Source organism: Podarcis filfolensis, assembly GCF_964270895.1.
Source record: "Podarcis filfolensis genome assembly, chromosome: 1".
NCBI classification, from domain to species: domain Eukaryota; kingdom Metazoa; phylum Chordata; class Lepidosauria; order Squamata; family Lacertidae; genus Podarcis; species Podarcis filfolensis.
Genome location: NC_139604.1, coordinates 900,125 through 917,564, shown reverse-complemented (window position 1 = coordinate 917,564; position 17,440 = coordinate 900,125). Strand labels below are relative to the sequence as shown.

General features: G+C 42.6%; 1 protein-coding gene across 1 annotated transcript in view; it reads left to right on the top strand.

The window, feature by feature from the left end:
* The first annotated feature begins 5,511 nt into the window (after nucleotides 1-5,511).
* The window catches only part of MYL1 (myosin light chain 1), a 28,173-nt gene continuing 16,244 nt past the window's right edge, over nucleotides 5,512-17,440 (top strand). Inside the window, exon 1 of the mRNA XM_083573260.1 lies at nucleotides 5,512-5,971. Within this exon, the coding sequence (XP_083429386.1) occupies nucleotides 5,855-5,971 (117 nt within the window). The 5' untranslated portion in view covers nucleotides 5,512-5,854. The remainder of the gene's footprint in view (nucleotides 5,972-17,440) is intronic.

Genomic DNA, 17,440 nt, shown 5'->3' with positions numbered 1-17,440 from the left:
AAAGAAACAGGCTGTATGTAATTTGCTTGTTCTTAAGTTAACTTTTCCAGCTCCTGCTTTCTCCCCCCACCTCTCCACACAGCCTGTGGAGCCTACTGACCCAATCCATGGATTGCACCTCCAATGTTTGCCCCTCCCCAGCCTCATTGCACAGTCTCTTACACAGACACCACCATGTTCTCTTATTTTACTGAGATCTACATGTATATGTATATGTATATGCCTGTGTGCCTCACATCCCACTGTTACTCCCCAGCACAGTCCACATGGCTATGTTAAGCGGAGCGCACATATTTAAAGTTGCAGAAACTTAAGGCACCATAAACAACATCAGTTGATTATAATTCCCTGGACACTTGAATCATTAATTATTTTTTCCAAATCGTTGCATATCGGGCTGGGAGTATCCTTGAACTGTCAATCTTAGTATTGGGGGTGGGGGGGCCAAACTACTGCATTCAGCAAAAAAGTACAGTATTCTGTTTTGCTTGTCCCTTGACGGCACAGATTTGATGCATAAGCTTCTCCACAACAGTGATTTCCACAGCTGTGTTATGACAAGTCTGGCAGCAACTAACATCATTCTAATCCAATCCTTATGCCATCTTCACATGTTACTCACATACAGATGGCATGCGTGGTGAAATAGGCTGCAAAGCTCGCCATTTAGCCCTGCCCTGGAGTTGTGCTGCTCTTCCTGCCCCCCTCAGTTGCCATGCTGAGAATAATATCTGCAGTGTGTGTAGAGGCATCCCTTGTGATGTACAAACTTGGGACATCCTTTATAAAAACATCCAAATATTTTATTATCCCAAGTTCTCAATTGTAAAATAAGAAAAACAGTGATCGGAGTTGGGTTGGGTTGGGCAAACGTGTGTTTTTCCGCTTTCTATTTCTTTATAATATGAATAATAATGACACACTGGTTGTGTTATGAAGTCTTTCCTCACTTTAAGGCTTGCCTCGCCATCTGACTCTGTTTTTTAAAAAATCATGTTTGTCACTATGTTTCCCACTCTTCTTCTTCTTCTTCTCCTCCTCCTTCCTTTCACCTCTGCATCATTTCCAAGATTGCTTCAAAACACCTCACTAAGTGAGCCATAAGTTATTGAACCATACATAATACTGAGGCTTGCACGTATCTCTCTACCTGTTGAACTGCTACCAGACTGTCTCGCTTGATAAGTGGCTCTCACATCCATGCGCACTGGCCTTTTAGCTATCATTCACTCTGGGGCACATGTTGCCCAATTTATGATACATGGTTGGGTGTATAAAGCTTTCTAAGAGAGAGGTTTAAGTTATATGGGATCATTGGCTTAAATGCAACACAGTGTAGGCCTGTTTAAGCCAATTGATTTAAAGGGGTTAAGCAAACTTACCTTTGTAGGATTTAGACTATTAATGGAAACGTCAGGGCCAGAGATGGCCATATACATTGAGTGAGGCACCAAAAGTCACTCTTTCTCAGATAAACTGGGTGTTGTTCCATTTATAGACATGCCTTCATGAAAAACCAGAGTGGTTTGCAGTATATTAAAAACTGAATAATATACTTGACACCAATAAAACCACAATACATCAAAATGTTAAAAACCAAGAGCTTCCAGTTCATGAAACCAATATAGCATCCATTAGCACAACCTCATAAGTACAAGTAAAAATGTGCTTCTAATAGACACTGAAAACCCTATATCAAAGAAGTTTGACATAGCTCAAGGAATAAGTTCAAAGATAGGGCACCACCACAAAGACCATGCCCACTGGAACCATGAGAATGACCTTCCCTGCAGAACTTTAGGGCCTAGGACAGCAGCTGTAGCGAGAGTATTTGGCCCCCAAATGACTTAGCGATTTATAAGTCAACATTTACATTTTGAACTGGAAGTATATAAGCAGCCTATGCAGATCACAGAAAACAGATTCAATATGAATGGAATTGGGTGAGTTGTGCAGCATTCTGGAGGCGCTATACATTACCAACTGCAACTTCTGGAACATCTTCAATGGCAGCCTCACATAAAACCTGCTGTTTCATGGAAATGCAACCCCATCTAGAACAGTCTCCATACTTCCCAGACTTGGGAAACCACCCACCGACAGTGCCTCCATTTCACCTGATTTTGTTGTTGTTTAGTCATTTAGTCGTGTCCAACTCTTCGTGACCCCATGGACCAGAGCACGCCAGGCATTCCTGTCTTCCACTGCAGTTTGGTCAAACTCATGCTGATAGCTTCAAGAACACTGTCCAACCATCTTGTCCTCTGCCGTCCCCTTCTCCTTGTGCCCTCCATCTTTCCCAACATCAGGGTCTTTTCCAGGGAGTCTTCTCTTCTCACGAGGTGGCCAAAGTATTGGAGCCTCAGCTTCACGATCTGTCCTTCCAGTGAGCACTCAGGGCTGATTTCCTTAAGAATGGATACGTTTGATATTCTTGCAGTCCATGGGACTCTCAAGAGTCTCCTCCAGCACCATAATTCAAAAGCATCAATTCAAAAGCATCACCTGATTTTAGTCTCTATTAATTGTTTCTGGTGATCTTAAGATACAGCCTTGCCTGAAAAGCAATGCAACTGTGAGCACTGCTTGCTGGAAGATGTAGTGTGGATGAGCAGAACTTATGAAGGAGAACTGCCCAGGCCATAGAGTTCTAGATCTATCCAGGATTTGTTGTTGTTGTTGTTGTTGGGGGTGTTAAAACAAGCTCTGGTTTTCTAAATAAACCTTGTGGGACCTAAACCTGTGCCTCAGTTGCTTAACACACAACACTAATGCATACTGCAAAGCAGTCTCTTTCTTCTTTGTGGAACCCAGATTTGCAGCATTTGTTTGTATATATTTTTGTCTGGTTTGTGTATGGGCCCTTTTCACACATCCAAGAAGCCACACATATTCACCAATAGCTTTTAGAAAGCTGAAAATGAAATGGGCTTTGAGGATGGTTTCTGACATGTTTATTTGTCTTGAGACTGGCGCTGCTCTTTGACCTACTTTGTGAGTAACTGAACTTAGTGGGGTTTATTGCTGAGTAAACTTGCAAAGGATCAGGTTGCATGTCTGGGACACCATCTTAAGATGGTCCCATTTTACAGATGGGCCTTTGCTCTGCCCTTTTGAGACAACATTCCCCCACTTCCATTTTTTGTTCAACATCCAGCCTGAGGAAGAATTTTGTGAAACTCAAAGCTAGTTCACTGCCTTGTGACTTCGAGCTGGTTCTAATAAAAGTCTTATGCTACTGCTGCCTCCCTCTTGGATTTTGCTGGTTATAGGTCATTCTAATTAGCATTTAATATTTCAATGTGTTAAACTGCTATTCCAGATTGGTTTTCTTGGGCTACTACTTAACAGTAGGCAATTACCTAACAAGTGGAGTCAAACTGGGAGGTGATAATCCCATTACATTGTTGCTTTAACTTCAATGTGCAAACCTCATTTATAGATGGTATTCAGCGAAGTGCTAGGCATGTGGCTTCAATGGAATCACTTCCCCCTTTCCTCCCTGCCCCAATGCACTCTATAAATCTTTCGTGGGGTTCCCCCAACCTTCCAGAGCAATTTTGGGTATAGCACTGGGCATGGGGGGGGGGTGGAAGGAGAGATCAGAATCCCCCTCAAGTTGTGCAAAAATGTAGTTGAATATCACCCTTAGTCATTATGAAGAATACTGGCTTGCCGCAAATTATAAACTACAGTTCTGCAAGGTGTAGATTCACAGTAATGTGAACTAAATGTTATGCAAATGTACAGAGCTTTAATAAACCAGGGACAAATGCAGTGTTTAGCACAGTCCTCCTGCAATCCTGGCTCCTTTGGAAGGAAGGGCAAGATAGAAAAAAAATAATAAAAACATCAGAAAGGGTTGCATCTAACACTGCATGAGCAGAGTTAAACTCATGGAGCAGGATACTTCCCCTTCCTCTTATCTCCCTGTGTGTGCCCAAAGGGTCTTCCAACACCCTGGAAGGGGTTGGGGGCTGCGGGAAAGAGAAGGCTCAGTACCATTGTCCAAGAAGAAGTCTTGTTTTGCAAACATAACAGCAGCATTGGATACAAACCAAATAGGTTTTGTGTGTGTGACCCCATGTTAGGCTACATTATGTGGCCTAATTGTGACCAAAAACTAGAAAACAAAATTAAATGAAGACCTTTTGCACTCCATATAGGCGGTTCCAGTCATGGGTGGACAATATTTTAAGTAGACAGTCAGAAATACAGCTGGCAGCCATGTCAGACCATTTCCCAGCCGTTCTCTTCCTTAAAATATAGATACATCCCCCCCTGAAGAGTGTGGGTATGTTTTAAGGTTACCATGAGTCCAAATAATTGATCATTTTGCCACATCTGCTTCTAATGTGTGGTAAACCCCTCTGAGGCAGATAAACAGGTGATCACACTTTCAAGAAGACCAAACTACTGCGGGAGGGGAAGTTCAGTAATTAATATGGAAAGTAACTAACTTGAATCTTGGTTGTTTTCTGCATTTAATACAACCCAACTTGTAATCTGCAAGGATATAAATGATTTTTATTGGTAGCTTTGTGCTTATTATTGGAAAGATACCAGGATCCTGAAATCTATCTAAATGATTTTCAACACAGTAAGCTGAACAAAGCAACAGTTGAGATGGCTGCAGAGGTCAGAAATCCTTCGGATCTAAGAGTATAGTAACCGAATATGGGTTTAATTAACAATGAGAGCAGAGCCCTTCTGAGTAACACAGAAGTGATTAATAAGAGCTTGAACACTTGTCTGCTCAGGAAAGGAACGGGAGAGCATGAGAAGGAGAAAGGTCTCTGTGAGGCTGGAAGTGAAGAGAGCTAAATACGTGACAGAAGACTGGCAATTAAATTAGAAACAATAAACACAACTGCTGTCCTTGATTGATAGCTATTTTGGTTTTATAAATGCTGTGAGGGAAGGGAGTCTCCTGTCTTTCTGGGAAAATACATTAGGTGGCATGTCTGTCTCCTTTATAAAGTGGGCTTGGTTGTGTCAGCCAACAATACATGAAATTGGATTAAGCGGAGAGCTTCTGGCTTTTCAGAGTAGCTTTATTGTAGATTCTGAGCTTTATTAAAAGAGTAATAAGAACAGATGGAAGAATCTTGGACTGGAGAGAATGAGAGAGGGGAGAGAGAGGCTAAAGAAGGATGGGTTTTCCATATACGCCTGCCTTTATTTTTAAACACCCCCCCCCATACTCTTTGCTGGATCAACATTTTCATCTTGCAAAGGAAGGAAATGGAGGAGGAGTAAAGGAGAGAGGAGGGGACATGATCTGGAGGAAAGAGGGGAGGGGGGAGGGGGAGATGGAAACTGGTGATCATTTCCCAACCCTTAAAGTCAAAATTCCAGATGGAAATTCAATCCCCCCATAATGACATACAGTGATGGAAAATAAGATTTACAACTTTAGCAGAACTGTAATTCTACCAAGAAAAAAAGTGTCAGTCAATCTTACACTTGAACGAATGTCAACGAGAGACCTGAAACTGGCTTTGTCATATTCTTCCCTCCTTTTCATCTATTGCAAAAATGTTCGGGAGGCTTTAAAAAAGGGCACAGAAGTCCCCTTGAATCTGATGAAGGTCTGACCCCCTTAGATTCCATTTATAGCCTGACTCGGATGACATCCCCCTTGACTAGCAAACTGTCCAATCCAGCTGCAAGTGTCAAGATTGTATTAGGCACTAAGTGAAATATATATATGCCCTTATGGTGTTCAACACACTGGGTCTACCTCCAAGGCACCGGGCTGTAGATCATCCTCACCATCTGCTGCTCCTCATCCAGGAATCTCTTATAAGGGTTTTTTGGGGCACCTTTTAACTTAAAAAAGAAAGAAAAGAAAATGGCACCAAAGAAAGATGCCAAGAAAGCAGCTGCACCTGCCGCTGCACCTGCCCCAGCACCAGCACCAGAACCAGCAAAACCCAAAGAAGCAGCAATTGATCTCTCCAGCATCAAGGTAAATGGATGGACTTATGTGGTCACTGGAGCTAGAAAAAACCGGTGCATTATCTTATTCAAATCTGGAAGAGTATTTTTGGCTGGTCTTACTTATGGCTTGAATACTTTAATGAAGCTGAGCTGGAAAAGAAACTGGGCATTTTTTTCTGAAATACTTACAGCTTGTATGTATTTTTTTTTTAAAGGCACAGCAAATATTTATTTCAGTAGCTGAACTTGGCATGTTAGAAAACAAAAACCTATGGCAGTGTTTTTGTTTTTTGATTCTGGTGTCTAATCTATTTCAATTTGGCCCGAATCAGAGCTTTCTCAGTTAAATTTGTCTGTGCTTACCTTGTCAGATAAATCAAAAATCGTATAAACAAAATTCACAGCAGATTTGCAATTAATTAAATTAAGCACATCTCCCTCCTTTTTAATAAGGGTTAATTAGTGTGCAATTTTTATTCTGAAATTATTATTATTGTATATATCTATATATATAGTTATCAGCTGACTAGCCATTCATTCTGGAAATATTGCTTTGCTTATTGTTGATGTGAAAGAAAAATAGCAACCCAGTTCATTTCCTTTAAGCTTTAAAATTGGGTCAGACTCAAACTTGGATGTGAGATTAAAAGAGAAGCTGACATGTTTCAGTGACTACAACTTTCATCTCTGTGGTTCATGATTTGCAAATTGCAGTGACATGAAAATCCTTTTGAGTGTTTTTACTTTTTCAAAGTTGATGCATGCCACCGTTTAGTTGTTGCAGGCTGGCATTAAATGTTATGCAATGCAGTCACTATTTTGCCCAGGTTTTTACCTCAAAGTGTGATCCGCAAGGAAGCCGTCTGCCTGTGGAATGAAGCCAGAGGGACAGACCCAGCTGGATAGATTCCCTGAGTGACTAAGTAGAGCGTCATCTCGCCACCTACAAGCCCTTTGATTGATCACAGTACCAATTTAGGAAACTCTGCTTAAGAAATGAAGCCTAATATGGCAAGTTAAACAGTGAAAAATGCTGTAAGGGTGGGCAAGAATTCTGATACTGTAGCTCTCTATTTGAACCACCCGGTCCGTCTAGGGAACTCTTAATCATTTTAAGCTGGTAAATGTGGCTTACTTTGCAATACTATTGCTGCATGTTTCCTCGCAAGTAAGTGCCACTGCCTTCAGTGGGGCCCACTTCCAGCAAGTAAGAATGATTAGGAGTTCAGTCTCACAGAGTCCTCCATGACTAATCCTGAAATAGCACACTAATCAGTACCAAAGTGTTGTTAGGTCTGATTCTTTGACACCTAAAAAGCAAGCCACAGGGGTGCCAGAGTAAAATCCAAGGGAGCATTATATCTGCATCGCCTAAACAGTGATACTAGACATTTGAAAAACAAAAAGTCTCAAAACTGAACCGAGAGGAGACAGGGCTCCAACGAGACCATCTGTGGCATTTTTTTCCAATTATAATAGATGGTGGATTTCTTGTACACTGAGCTATGAAGAAGAATGTATTTTCTGCTGAAGTAATTTACATTAGTTTCAAAGCTGCATGTATCCAATTCATTAGGAGAAAATAGAATTTTCAACTCTAGTGGCTCCGGTTAATTTTCCTTTACATAAATATGCTTAATGGTGTATTTATCATCTGAAAGATGGAATACTGTAATTTCAGCCCTCACAACAGCCCTGCATGACCCTCTTCTTCAGACATGAAAGCACTTTTCTAACTCAAAGAGTGTCACTCTAGCGGCAGAGGTGGACCTTCTGTGACTGGCACCAGAGCTCCCTGCTTTTATACCTAATTAGCTAGCGCACAAAAAATGAATATTCCAATTTAACTGGAATACAGTATGAGAGGAGAAACCTCTTGAATTACTAAACAAACATTTTGCATTATTGCCTCATAAGATGTAGCCTTTTAGTTGAAAGTATATACACTGTCTCAGGAATTCTTAGGACAACCTTGTAACAAAAGTCAGTATTTTTACCCTGATGTGTGGGGACTGAGGATGCGAGACCACCTAGTGAGTTCATGGGCAATTTACCAATTCATAGCCCATGCTCTTTATCACTCAGTCACTTCTGAAAGAGTATTCCATTTCTGAAGCATACGGTCCCTGTAATCTCTGAACACTTGTATCAAATATCTAAATACATTTGGACAAAGGTCTAAATAACCACTCTCCAACAAAACTAGATGTGAGAAAGCCCCCCTCCCAACTTACAAATAACAGGGGTGGGAGGCAATTGCACTCCCTTTCCTTAGATGTACCCAGTCCTAAAACAATAATGCTTGGTTCCTGTGTTCTAGCCCTGTGCTCTGCTCATATGTCTTCTTACTTATATGGCCCTGTTCTTTACCACATTTGAGACTCCTTATCCTCACAATACCCCAGTGAGGTAGCTGAATATTCTTATCCTCATAACTGAGGCCCGGACAGCCTCATGGGGATAAGGTCACCTCCTGAGATAGTTGCCGTTCCAAGGATTAGTGCTGGGAATCTAGTCTCCAAGCCTAAGAACCATCTTGATGAATAAAATGCCCGGCACTGTAGCCATTTACATTTTTCAGAACATTTTTCTTGGACATTCAGCCTAGACTCTCAATCCATCTCCCCCTCTCCCTGGGTGCTATGTTCCAGAGTCCTTTCCATTGGTACCTGAAGGAGTTGCATTAGTGGCATTTGCCACTGAATAAATTGATCAAATGCTATAGTTTATTGCTTCAACTTTGGGGATTTAAGTTTCCAAGGCTTTGTCTGAGACCCAGCAGGCAAACAGATGATAGAGCTGATTTAGCTGGATTCTTTTTCAATTTGGCTCTGTTCTGCAGCTTCCCTTCAGGCACCCTCACGCTGTTTAGTCAAGGAACCCTCATATGAACAGATATTTCCTTTCTCAATGGAAACGACAGTTTTCAAGCAACCGATGAAGAAATATGCAGCCTTTCCTTATAACAGAAAATCCCAAGTAACCATTTGAAAACAGCCTTGACCCAGCACACTTGGTTGATTCTTTTTATTTAAAGCACTGCATAAACTATTTCCAGCTTCTCTTTAAAATTTTGAACATTAGTAGACAGTCCTCTGGTGGCTAATATTTGCTTATCCATAACCTTTAAATTCAGTTTTTTCTGAAGGGCGGTGCTAGATGGCTTGCTTTCTAGCACCACCTGTTGGACAATAAAGCTCTGACTGATTTAATGTGACACATTCGCCTGACCGGAAACTCCACTAATTTCTAATACCCTGTCGTGTCAGTTACATCTCAAATCAAACCACTCTGTGATGCAGCTCACTACAAAACATATCTATTTAATTGCCACTGACCTGACTTGGAATAAAATGCTTCTATTAAAACAACTTGATATAAAAACACACCCGAGGAGCTCCTGGAGTGTGACGAATATTTCCTCTATGTTTACCATGTACAGCAGGTGAAAATTCCACCTGCCTGCAGGTTCAGCCTCCTCTACAAATCCCAGGACAAAGTACCTTCAGTTGGCGCCCAGTGAGAATATGATCATTAACAGAAAAGGGCAAAAGGAACATTGCTAGACCTTTGGGTTTATCCTCATTATTAGGAAAGATCCAGCAGATGCCTATTATGGTGGAGGGAGGGACAGAGAGCGCAGAAGGAGACTTCTTAAGCTGCTCTGCTCCCACCTTCACTGTGGTGCTTTCTTCCCCCATATGTTTCAAGGCCAGGTCAGTGAGTAAAGTATCCTCCTTCGCTCTGGCCATCCCTCGTCCTCTCCACATCTCCTAAAGCAGGGGGAAGGGCAGCCTTTTTGCTCTTGAGGGCTGCATGGATGGGTGGGGACAGATTCAAATAGGGGTGGGGTCACCTCCATTCCTCTCCCTGCCACCAGAGGCGTACCTTGGCTCCCTTGCACCCTTGGCAAGAAGATCAGCGCCGCACCCCACCCCAGTCCCTTGCTCCCTTGGCAAGGAGCAATGTTGGCACCTCCAAAGAGACTGTAAACCAGAAACCCAAAAAGTTTGCTTTTTGTTGCCTTTTGCATTTCACCAGTGATTTCCTCCATCACCATTGGCTTGGCTACGTCTCTCCTCCTCTAGTCTGCCTGCCTGCCTTCCTGCTGCCTGATGACTGGGGAGGGAGCCCCTTAGGGCTGCAGCGATGGCCCACACCAGTGACAGAATTCCTCAGACGATGCACCCAGAGGAGCTTGCATGCCTTGCCTGGCCACCCAGAGCAGCTCAGGGAGCACACAGACAGGCAGCCACTCCGAGCCAGAGTGGAGAGGCACAATTTTTGTATGCACACACACCAGTCCTGTGCCCTTGGTGGGGCCCAACCTGGTCAGCCCCTATGTACACCTCTGCCTACCCCTCACATGAAATTAGGCCAAGTGTAGTACAAATTTGGGCTGTGAGTGCATATGGCCCTAAAGGTGCAGGCTGCCCACCTGCATCTCAAAGGGTGGGGGCAGAGGAAGAGGAGTCTCCTTCCCTCTGCCTGCCCTGTCCTTTAGAAGAATAGGCAAAATTGTGTTAGCAGAACACACATGTACATCTATGTGGGTTTGGTGTCAGAGCTCTGCTGATCACATACACCTAATTTCTGTTCCAAAGAAAGCAACAATGAGTGAGTCGTATCAGGAAAGTGTGTACTGCAGATTGCAGATTTCCCTTAGTCCCACCCAAGCCACCCCACCCTCACATCAGGACTCAGCAAGGGATGCCTAGACAACAGGTCACCTTCACATGCCAATCTAAGTTGTCCCCAGTCTGGCCTTTCTCTGGAACCTGGTATGGGGGTTTGAGAGGGTTCGGCTTCTTTGGTAGGGGTGTGAGGTATCAGAGGAGGTGCTCTGGAGGCTGCAAGCAGGGATGCAAGCAGTGTAGGAGCCGTTCACCTCTCCCCCAGACACCCAAAGTTCAGGAAAGCAAACATCCATGGAAAGCAAAAATGGGAAGTAAAGTGGTACCTTGGTTTACGAATTTAATCCATTCTGGAAGTCCGTTCTTAAACCAAGGTGTGCTTTCCCACAGCAGCGGTGGACTCAATTTACAAATGGAACACACGCAACAGGAAGGGAAACATGTTCTGCTTCAAAGGCAAAGTTCACAACCCAAAACACCTACTTCCGGGTTAGCAGCATTCTTAATCCAAGTTGTTCATAAACTAAGCTGTTCTTAAACCAAGGTACCACTGTAATCAACTTTCATAGAAAACCAGATCTCTCCTCTAATACTGTATGCTGAAAGAGCAACATTGTCAGAATGGACGTCTGAAACAACATACTGAGCCTTCCTGTAGGATAACGTCAAGCTGCTCCTGCTTGCCACTGTTACCACTTGGTCACTTCTGCTCACTTACTGCTTCCCTCCCTCTGTAGCAAATGCTGGTGGCAAGAAGGGGCAGCAGTGGCTGTCCAGGGCCATCACATTAGACCAGGGTTTTTCAAACCTGGGTCTCCAGCTGTTTTTGGACTACAACTCCTATCATCCCTAGCTAGCAGGAATAGTGGTCAGGGATTATGGGAACTGTAGTTCAAAGACAGCTGGAGACCCAAGTTTGGGAAACCCTGCATTAGACCAAGAGAGAGCCTGTAGGGATGCTCCAGATGCTGGGGGCGGCAGTAGCTGATCCTCTTTTTTGCCACTGCTGTCAGATACAGAAGGAAAGAACAGGTGGGGGAGTTGGTGCTGGCCCCATGCAGAAGGGCAACAGCTGCTGCCACCAGCACGCAGCAGGAGTTTTGGGAGGCTCCTATAAGCAGGGAGTCCAATGACAGCAATCCCTGACAGTGGACTTGCTCCTCCACCCTACCTTCTAAAAACGTATTCAATGACAGACAGAACTAACGTGTGACTGGTTGTAATTCGGAAGGGAGGCAGGTGGGGGCTGTGAGGGAAAACAGTTTTGGGGGCTGTGCTCCATTTGCCCCAATAAAGCAGCCTCCATTGTCTGCAGTGAAGAGCTTCCCTGTGCAATGTAGGACTCTGGAAGAGCAAGGTCTGACATCGTACAAATGCTCTCTACTGCGGAGGTTATAGCTGAACCAAATATCAGATTCTGGATTGTGGCCTATAGGGGTATTGCTCTAGGCTGATAAAATAGTGTTGGCATACATGTTTCTTTCACAGGAGTGTTTAAGGACTCTTACTTTGTCCAAAGTTCTGCGAAGGACAGGTCCTCCTCCTCCAGGTCTTAGGCTGAAGCTCAGAGGGCTGCCTGCATGCCCATCTCGACTCCTGGCTCAGCTCTGCCATCCTGTGGCGACTTTGAGTAGGGCCACAGATTGCAGTGCATGAAATAAAATGTCTGGAATGAGGGGACTGCAGAGTAGTGTAGACTGTTAATAATAAGTAGCATGTACAGCACAGTAAGAGCAATGGGCACAAATCCTGTAAAAAGCTCACCAGCATTTCAGGATATTCAGACAAGCAGACATTGAAAGTATGGCAGAAATGGTTTGAATGCACATATATTGGATTGCACTGTTAAGTTAGTCGTGACTAAGACCACAGTCTTATGCACAATTACTTCTGAGTGAATAAATACCCATACTTCAGTCAATCTTACCTTTGTGTAGACAATACAGTGGGTCTTGTTCCCATACAAGTGTAGATAGAATTGCACTGCTATACTGGAACTAACTTTTGCTCGGTTGGATCTAACAATTCTTAAACAGGGAAATATAAAAGGAGAAAGCAGAAGACAAATGAGCATTGTCTTGCATAGAGTCATACAATGTGCTAAGTGCTGATGTGTGACTGTGCATGTGCATGCCATGGTATATATGAATTTTTGCATATTTTGACCATTTTGTTCAATGGCTTTCACAATTACTACTCAACCAGGTCGTCGCTGAATGAACACTACAAGTGGTATAAGGAGAGAAGGTAAACAGATAAATTGCTTTGACAGACAACTCACAGTAGCGTGAAACTCCTATTTGTATCAAAAAAGAGGAAAAAGAAAAGTTTATTAAAACAAACCATGTATCTTCAACCCTCAAACCCCCATTATGCTAAGGCCTGATAGCAGGTATGCTCACACAACCAAAGAATCTGCAATTAAAGTCTTATATAGTGTTAGATTTACAATTGATAACAGCATCAATACCATACATACTGCTGCATTGCTTTGCACAAGGACAAATGACAGACACAATTTCTCTCTACTTTGCATCTGTGAGACACGAAGAGGATGAGTGTTAATGATCAGAAAAGGAAGTCCTACGTGGGTAAGATCTATTGACCTGCCACTATACCCAAGGCTGGTCCAAGTGGTCTCTGAGGGCTGGAAGCGATTTCTCTCCTGTTAGACGGAAGTATAAAGTTGGAAGGGATTCATTAGACCATTAAGTCTTCCTGGTCCTACAAGAGCATAACCATTGCCTAAACTTACTATCCTGATGGGTTAAATAATGGAATTTCCTATAAATCTATGCTTAAGTGGCAGGTGGTTGTGCTAGACAAAAGTGGGTTATGTGGTGCCCTCCAGATGTTTTTGGATGGAAATTCCCATCAGACCCAGCCAACAAGGGCAATGGTTAGGGATGACTGGAGTTGTATTCCAGCAACATCTGGAAGGCACCACATTGGCTACCCCTGGCAAAGAGGATTTCCCTACCTTAATGAATCCCTCCTAGGGTTGGACACCATAGGAAGTAGCTATAATTCTGTGATTCCATGGCCTCTGCCTGTAAAACATACATGCCAGTTAACTAAATTGATTGTATAAGTTTTTTTGCTTCAGTGCTGCTTGAATACTTGTGGTTTTTGAATGTCAAAAAGTACATCATTAAGAAGAGTTTTGCATATCTATTCAGAATATGCATGAAGCAACAAGCTCAAAAAAGTGCTGGCATGATATTACCCTCCAATGAGGAAGATTTAAGACAAGGCTGGACAGGGATCTTACCAGGATTGCTTTATACATGTAGGGTCCTGATTCAGTGTCCTGGACTAAATAGCGATTCATATTCTTCTTAATACTAAAAGTTCTTGACTCGGTTCCTGCCATGCCCAAATTTGTATTATTAAACACAAAACTACTGCTCCCAATAAGGGGGAAATAAGGAGAAATTTCTGTATTTTAAAAACTCAGCTGATGGGCTGAATCACCAAAGTGATGAGTGTTAGAAGATACAGCACAAGTCGCATTCACACCCATATCCACCCTAAATTCCAAATTTGTATTATGTGATGCTCAAATGGCATGATTATTAGAATATTTAAATGTTAATGCAAAGGTAATGTTTGCTACTGAAAATCACTTCCTCACAGATAGGACTCTATGTACCTGTAGTAACTTTTGGATAAGCTATTCCATGTGAGATGGCCAGGTAATCCTAAATCCTTGGGCTGGCGGTACAGTAGCAACCGAGCCATGGTGTTTACTTTTAAGTCAGTCATGTGTGTCTTCATTCAGCAAAGAGAGGGGTCTTCTTTTAATCCACACCCACAACCTTCCCCACCACTGACCAGCCCAGTATCTGTGAGCAACAGTGTGAACCTTTATGTTGTTCCTACAGAGGACATACCTTTTTATGGCAACGGTGAGAAAACATCCCACTGCTGCTGCTTGGATGCTGCTTGAGGTGCCATAGGCAAAATAATTAATTGTGCCTTGGCATCTAAAAGGTCAAGAACTCTTCTTACTCTAGAGTTGAATTAATCTGGCCAAGAATACAAATTTAACTTTCTGATATTGAAAAATCAAGACGCTGAAGAAACAAGACTGTACATTTGGATAATGACTATCAAAGGGGTGTCATATATCAAGAGATATTAAAGAGTGGGCTTTAAATATGCTCCTTGAATATATATTTGGCACACTTCCTGTTTACAGACAGAAGTTACATGTTTTGGCAAATAGCACCAACCCTAATGATATTAATACCTCAACATGGCCACTGGAAGCACCTCAAAGGAGACAGGTCCCTCGGAACTCACTGTAAATGTCAATAGCACTGTGTTTCTGATTAGAAAATTAGTTGTGAAGAAAATGGAAGTGCTAAGATGTGGTGGTGGTTCTATTCTTAAAGAATCATTACTCCTAAAGCTACGTAAAAACGTATACAATTAGCCCTTGTTACTTCCATTTCTAAATTCCACACCAAAGAAACACGTTAATGGCGAATTTCATTCCCATATTTTCACCACATAAATTTAAACTGAGGCTTTTTAGAGTTGTCCATAAAGGTTACACACACACATCACATTTTAGGTGAGAGCTATGGATCAGGGCCCCAGATTCTTAGCATCAGCTCCTCTCGTATTTAGGTGAGCATTGTATATACAAGTGAATTGGGTTATGCTGAAGATAAAGTGGTGTGAATAAACAACAGGTTCAGAATAGGCCGAGCCTGCAATTCTGTTCACATTCACTTGAAAGTAAGTTGCATTAAAATCAACAAGATTTGCTTCCAAATAAACATACACAGGATTGTTGTAACTTGCGTGGATTTTTAATTTTTTTTTTTATGTCAGCCCCTGCACCTGCAACCTGAAGTGGCACAGTATCACTGCATTCTTTTGCATGCTTGTGCCAAGACTAGACCCAGATGTGTGTTTTCACAGCTGGGATGGGATGAAAATAGCATTTACGGTTACATTCAACAGTGACAAAATTTGTTACACAAAAAGGATTGAGGCTGTAATCCTAAACATGCTTGCTAGACAGAACGTCTTACTGTATGGTAGGATTTCACTGTCTTTCTATATGCATAAAAACGTAAGGTGCTATCATGCTCTGCAGTGTGCATGGCCACCACTAGGCAGCCATGCCAACTGCAGCATGAGGAACAGGAGGCAGCCCAGGCGAGCTGATTAAAGAAGGGGGGGGGAGAGATAACCACTGTTTGAAGTGTCACAGCCCATTATTATTATTATATGATATCCATGGTTGTAGTAATGTTGACCGTTTAATTTAATGTGATCAGACCACTGATCTGACCAATATGTCAGTTAAGGCATATTGGGCTGCAAACACCTTTAGACCACATTTTGCCCCTCAGAGAATTCTGGGCACCCCACACAGAGTTAGAGTTCCCAGCACCCCTTAACAAACTACAGAGCCCAGAATTCTCTGAGGTAAAGAATGTGCTTTAAAGGTATAGTGCGTAACCAAGTCTGACTCATCACTTGCAAAAGTGTCAGAATTCTAGAATGTTATTTACCAATAACAAATGCTGGTAAAGCTTCTAGATCCTTCCTTACAATTCACACATTTGCCACCCACCCGTCTCACTTTTTTATGGGCAGAGGTTCACCTGCTTTGAGCAGTTGCATGGCAGACAGCAATCTGCCGGTGGTACAACTTTCCTGTATCACCACACCTCCATCCAAGAAAAGCTTCATCTTCTGAGTTTGGCCTATTCTGTAGTTATTAAGACTGCCCATAACAAAGGGGACAACCCAGCTATGGACTTTCAGACATTACAAAGACATATCCATAGCCATTTCTCTTTATATATTTTGAAAACTGTACTGTTGGATGGGACCCTGAGGGTCACCTAATAAAATTGAAAGTAGTCCTGGTAAATGACAATTTCCTCCTACCAAAGACAAAAACTACACCCTATTTCTTTTCACGTTTGTTTCCAATTTCTATGTATAGCAGGATAATGTTGAGATGTTGTTTTTCGCTCACACTCCTCAGTCAGAAGTAACACTATAAGACAGGAACTCTTGCTAATAATTCATCTGCTATCATCTGACACTCCAAATGGTCCTTATTTCTTATTCCCATGCGTGGCTCAACATGGAGATAGCAATTCTTCTCTCACTCCTGATTAGCACCTAACTAGAAGCAGTGGGGGAAACCACATTATTCAATCATGTGCTGGTTTTCACCTGGGGCTTATGGAAAACCTCCCTCCGGAGGAGAGACAGGGGCTTTCCCCCCTGCCTTTGGCATGCCCTCCTCAGGGAAGCCCACCTGGTGCCTACTATGCTAAGGTTACCAGATTTTTTTCAATGAATCCAGGGACACTTTTCAGCTTCAATGGATTTTGTCAGGGGACTGATTTGTAAATCCAGGGACTGTCCCTGGGAAACAGGGACATCTGGTAACGTACCTCGGGTTAAGAACTTAATTCGTTCTGGAGGTCCGTTCTTAACCTGAAACTGTTCTTAACCTGAGGTACCACTTTAGCTAATGGGGCCTCCCGCTGCCGCCATGCAATTTCTGTTCTCATCCTGAAGCAAAGTTCTTAACCCGAGGTACTATTTCTGGGTTAGCAGAGTATGTAACCTGAAGTGTATGTAATCCGAGGTACCACTGTGCAATCCTTGGGGCACCAGCCAAATACTTTTTCTTAACCGCCCCCCCCCCCGACTTTTCAGCAATATTAATAGTTTTGACATATTACAGCTTCATATATGCTCAGAGTCAGTGGTTAATATTGCCTATTGAGTATCTTCAGCAAAGCTTATCAATTTCTTATTGATTCCAATAGCTTTGTTTTGTTGTTTATGCCATTTGCTACTTGGCAACCTGAATTTATGAT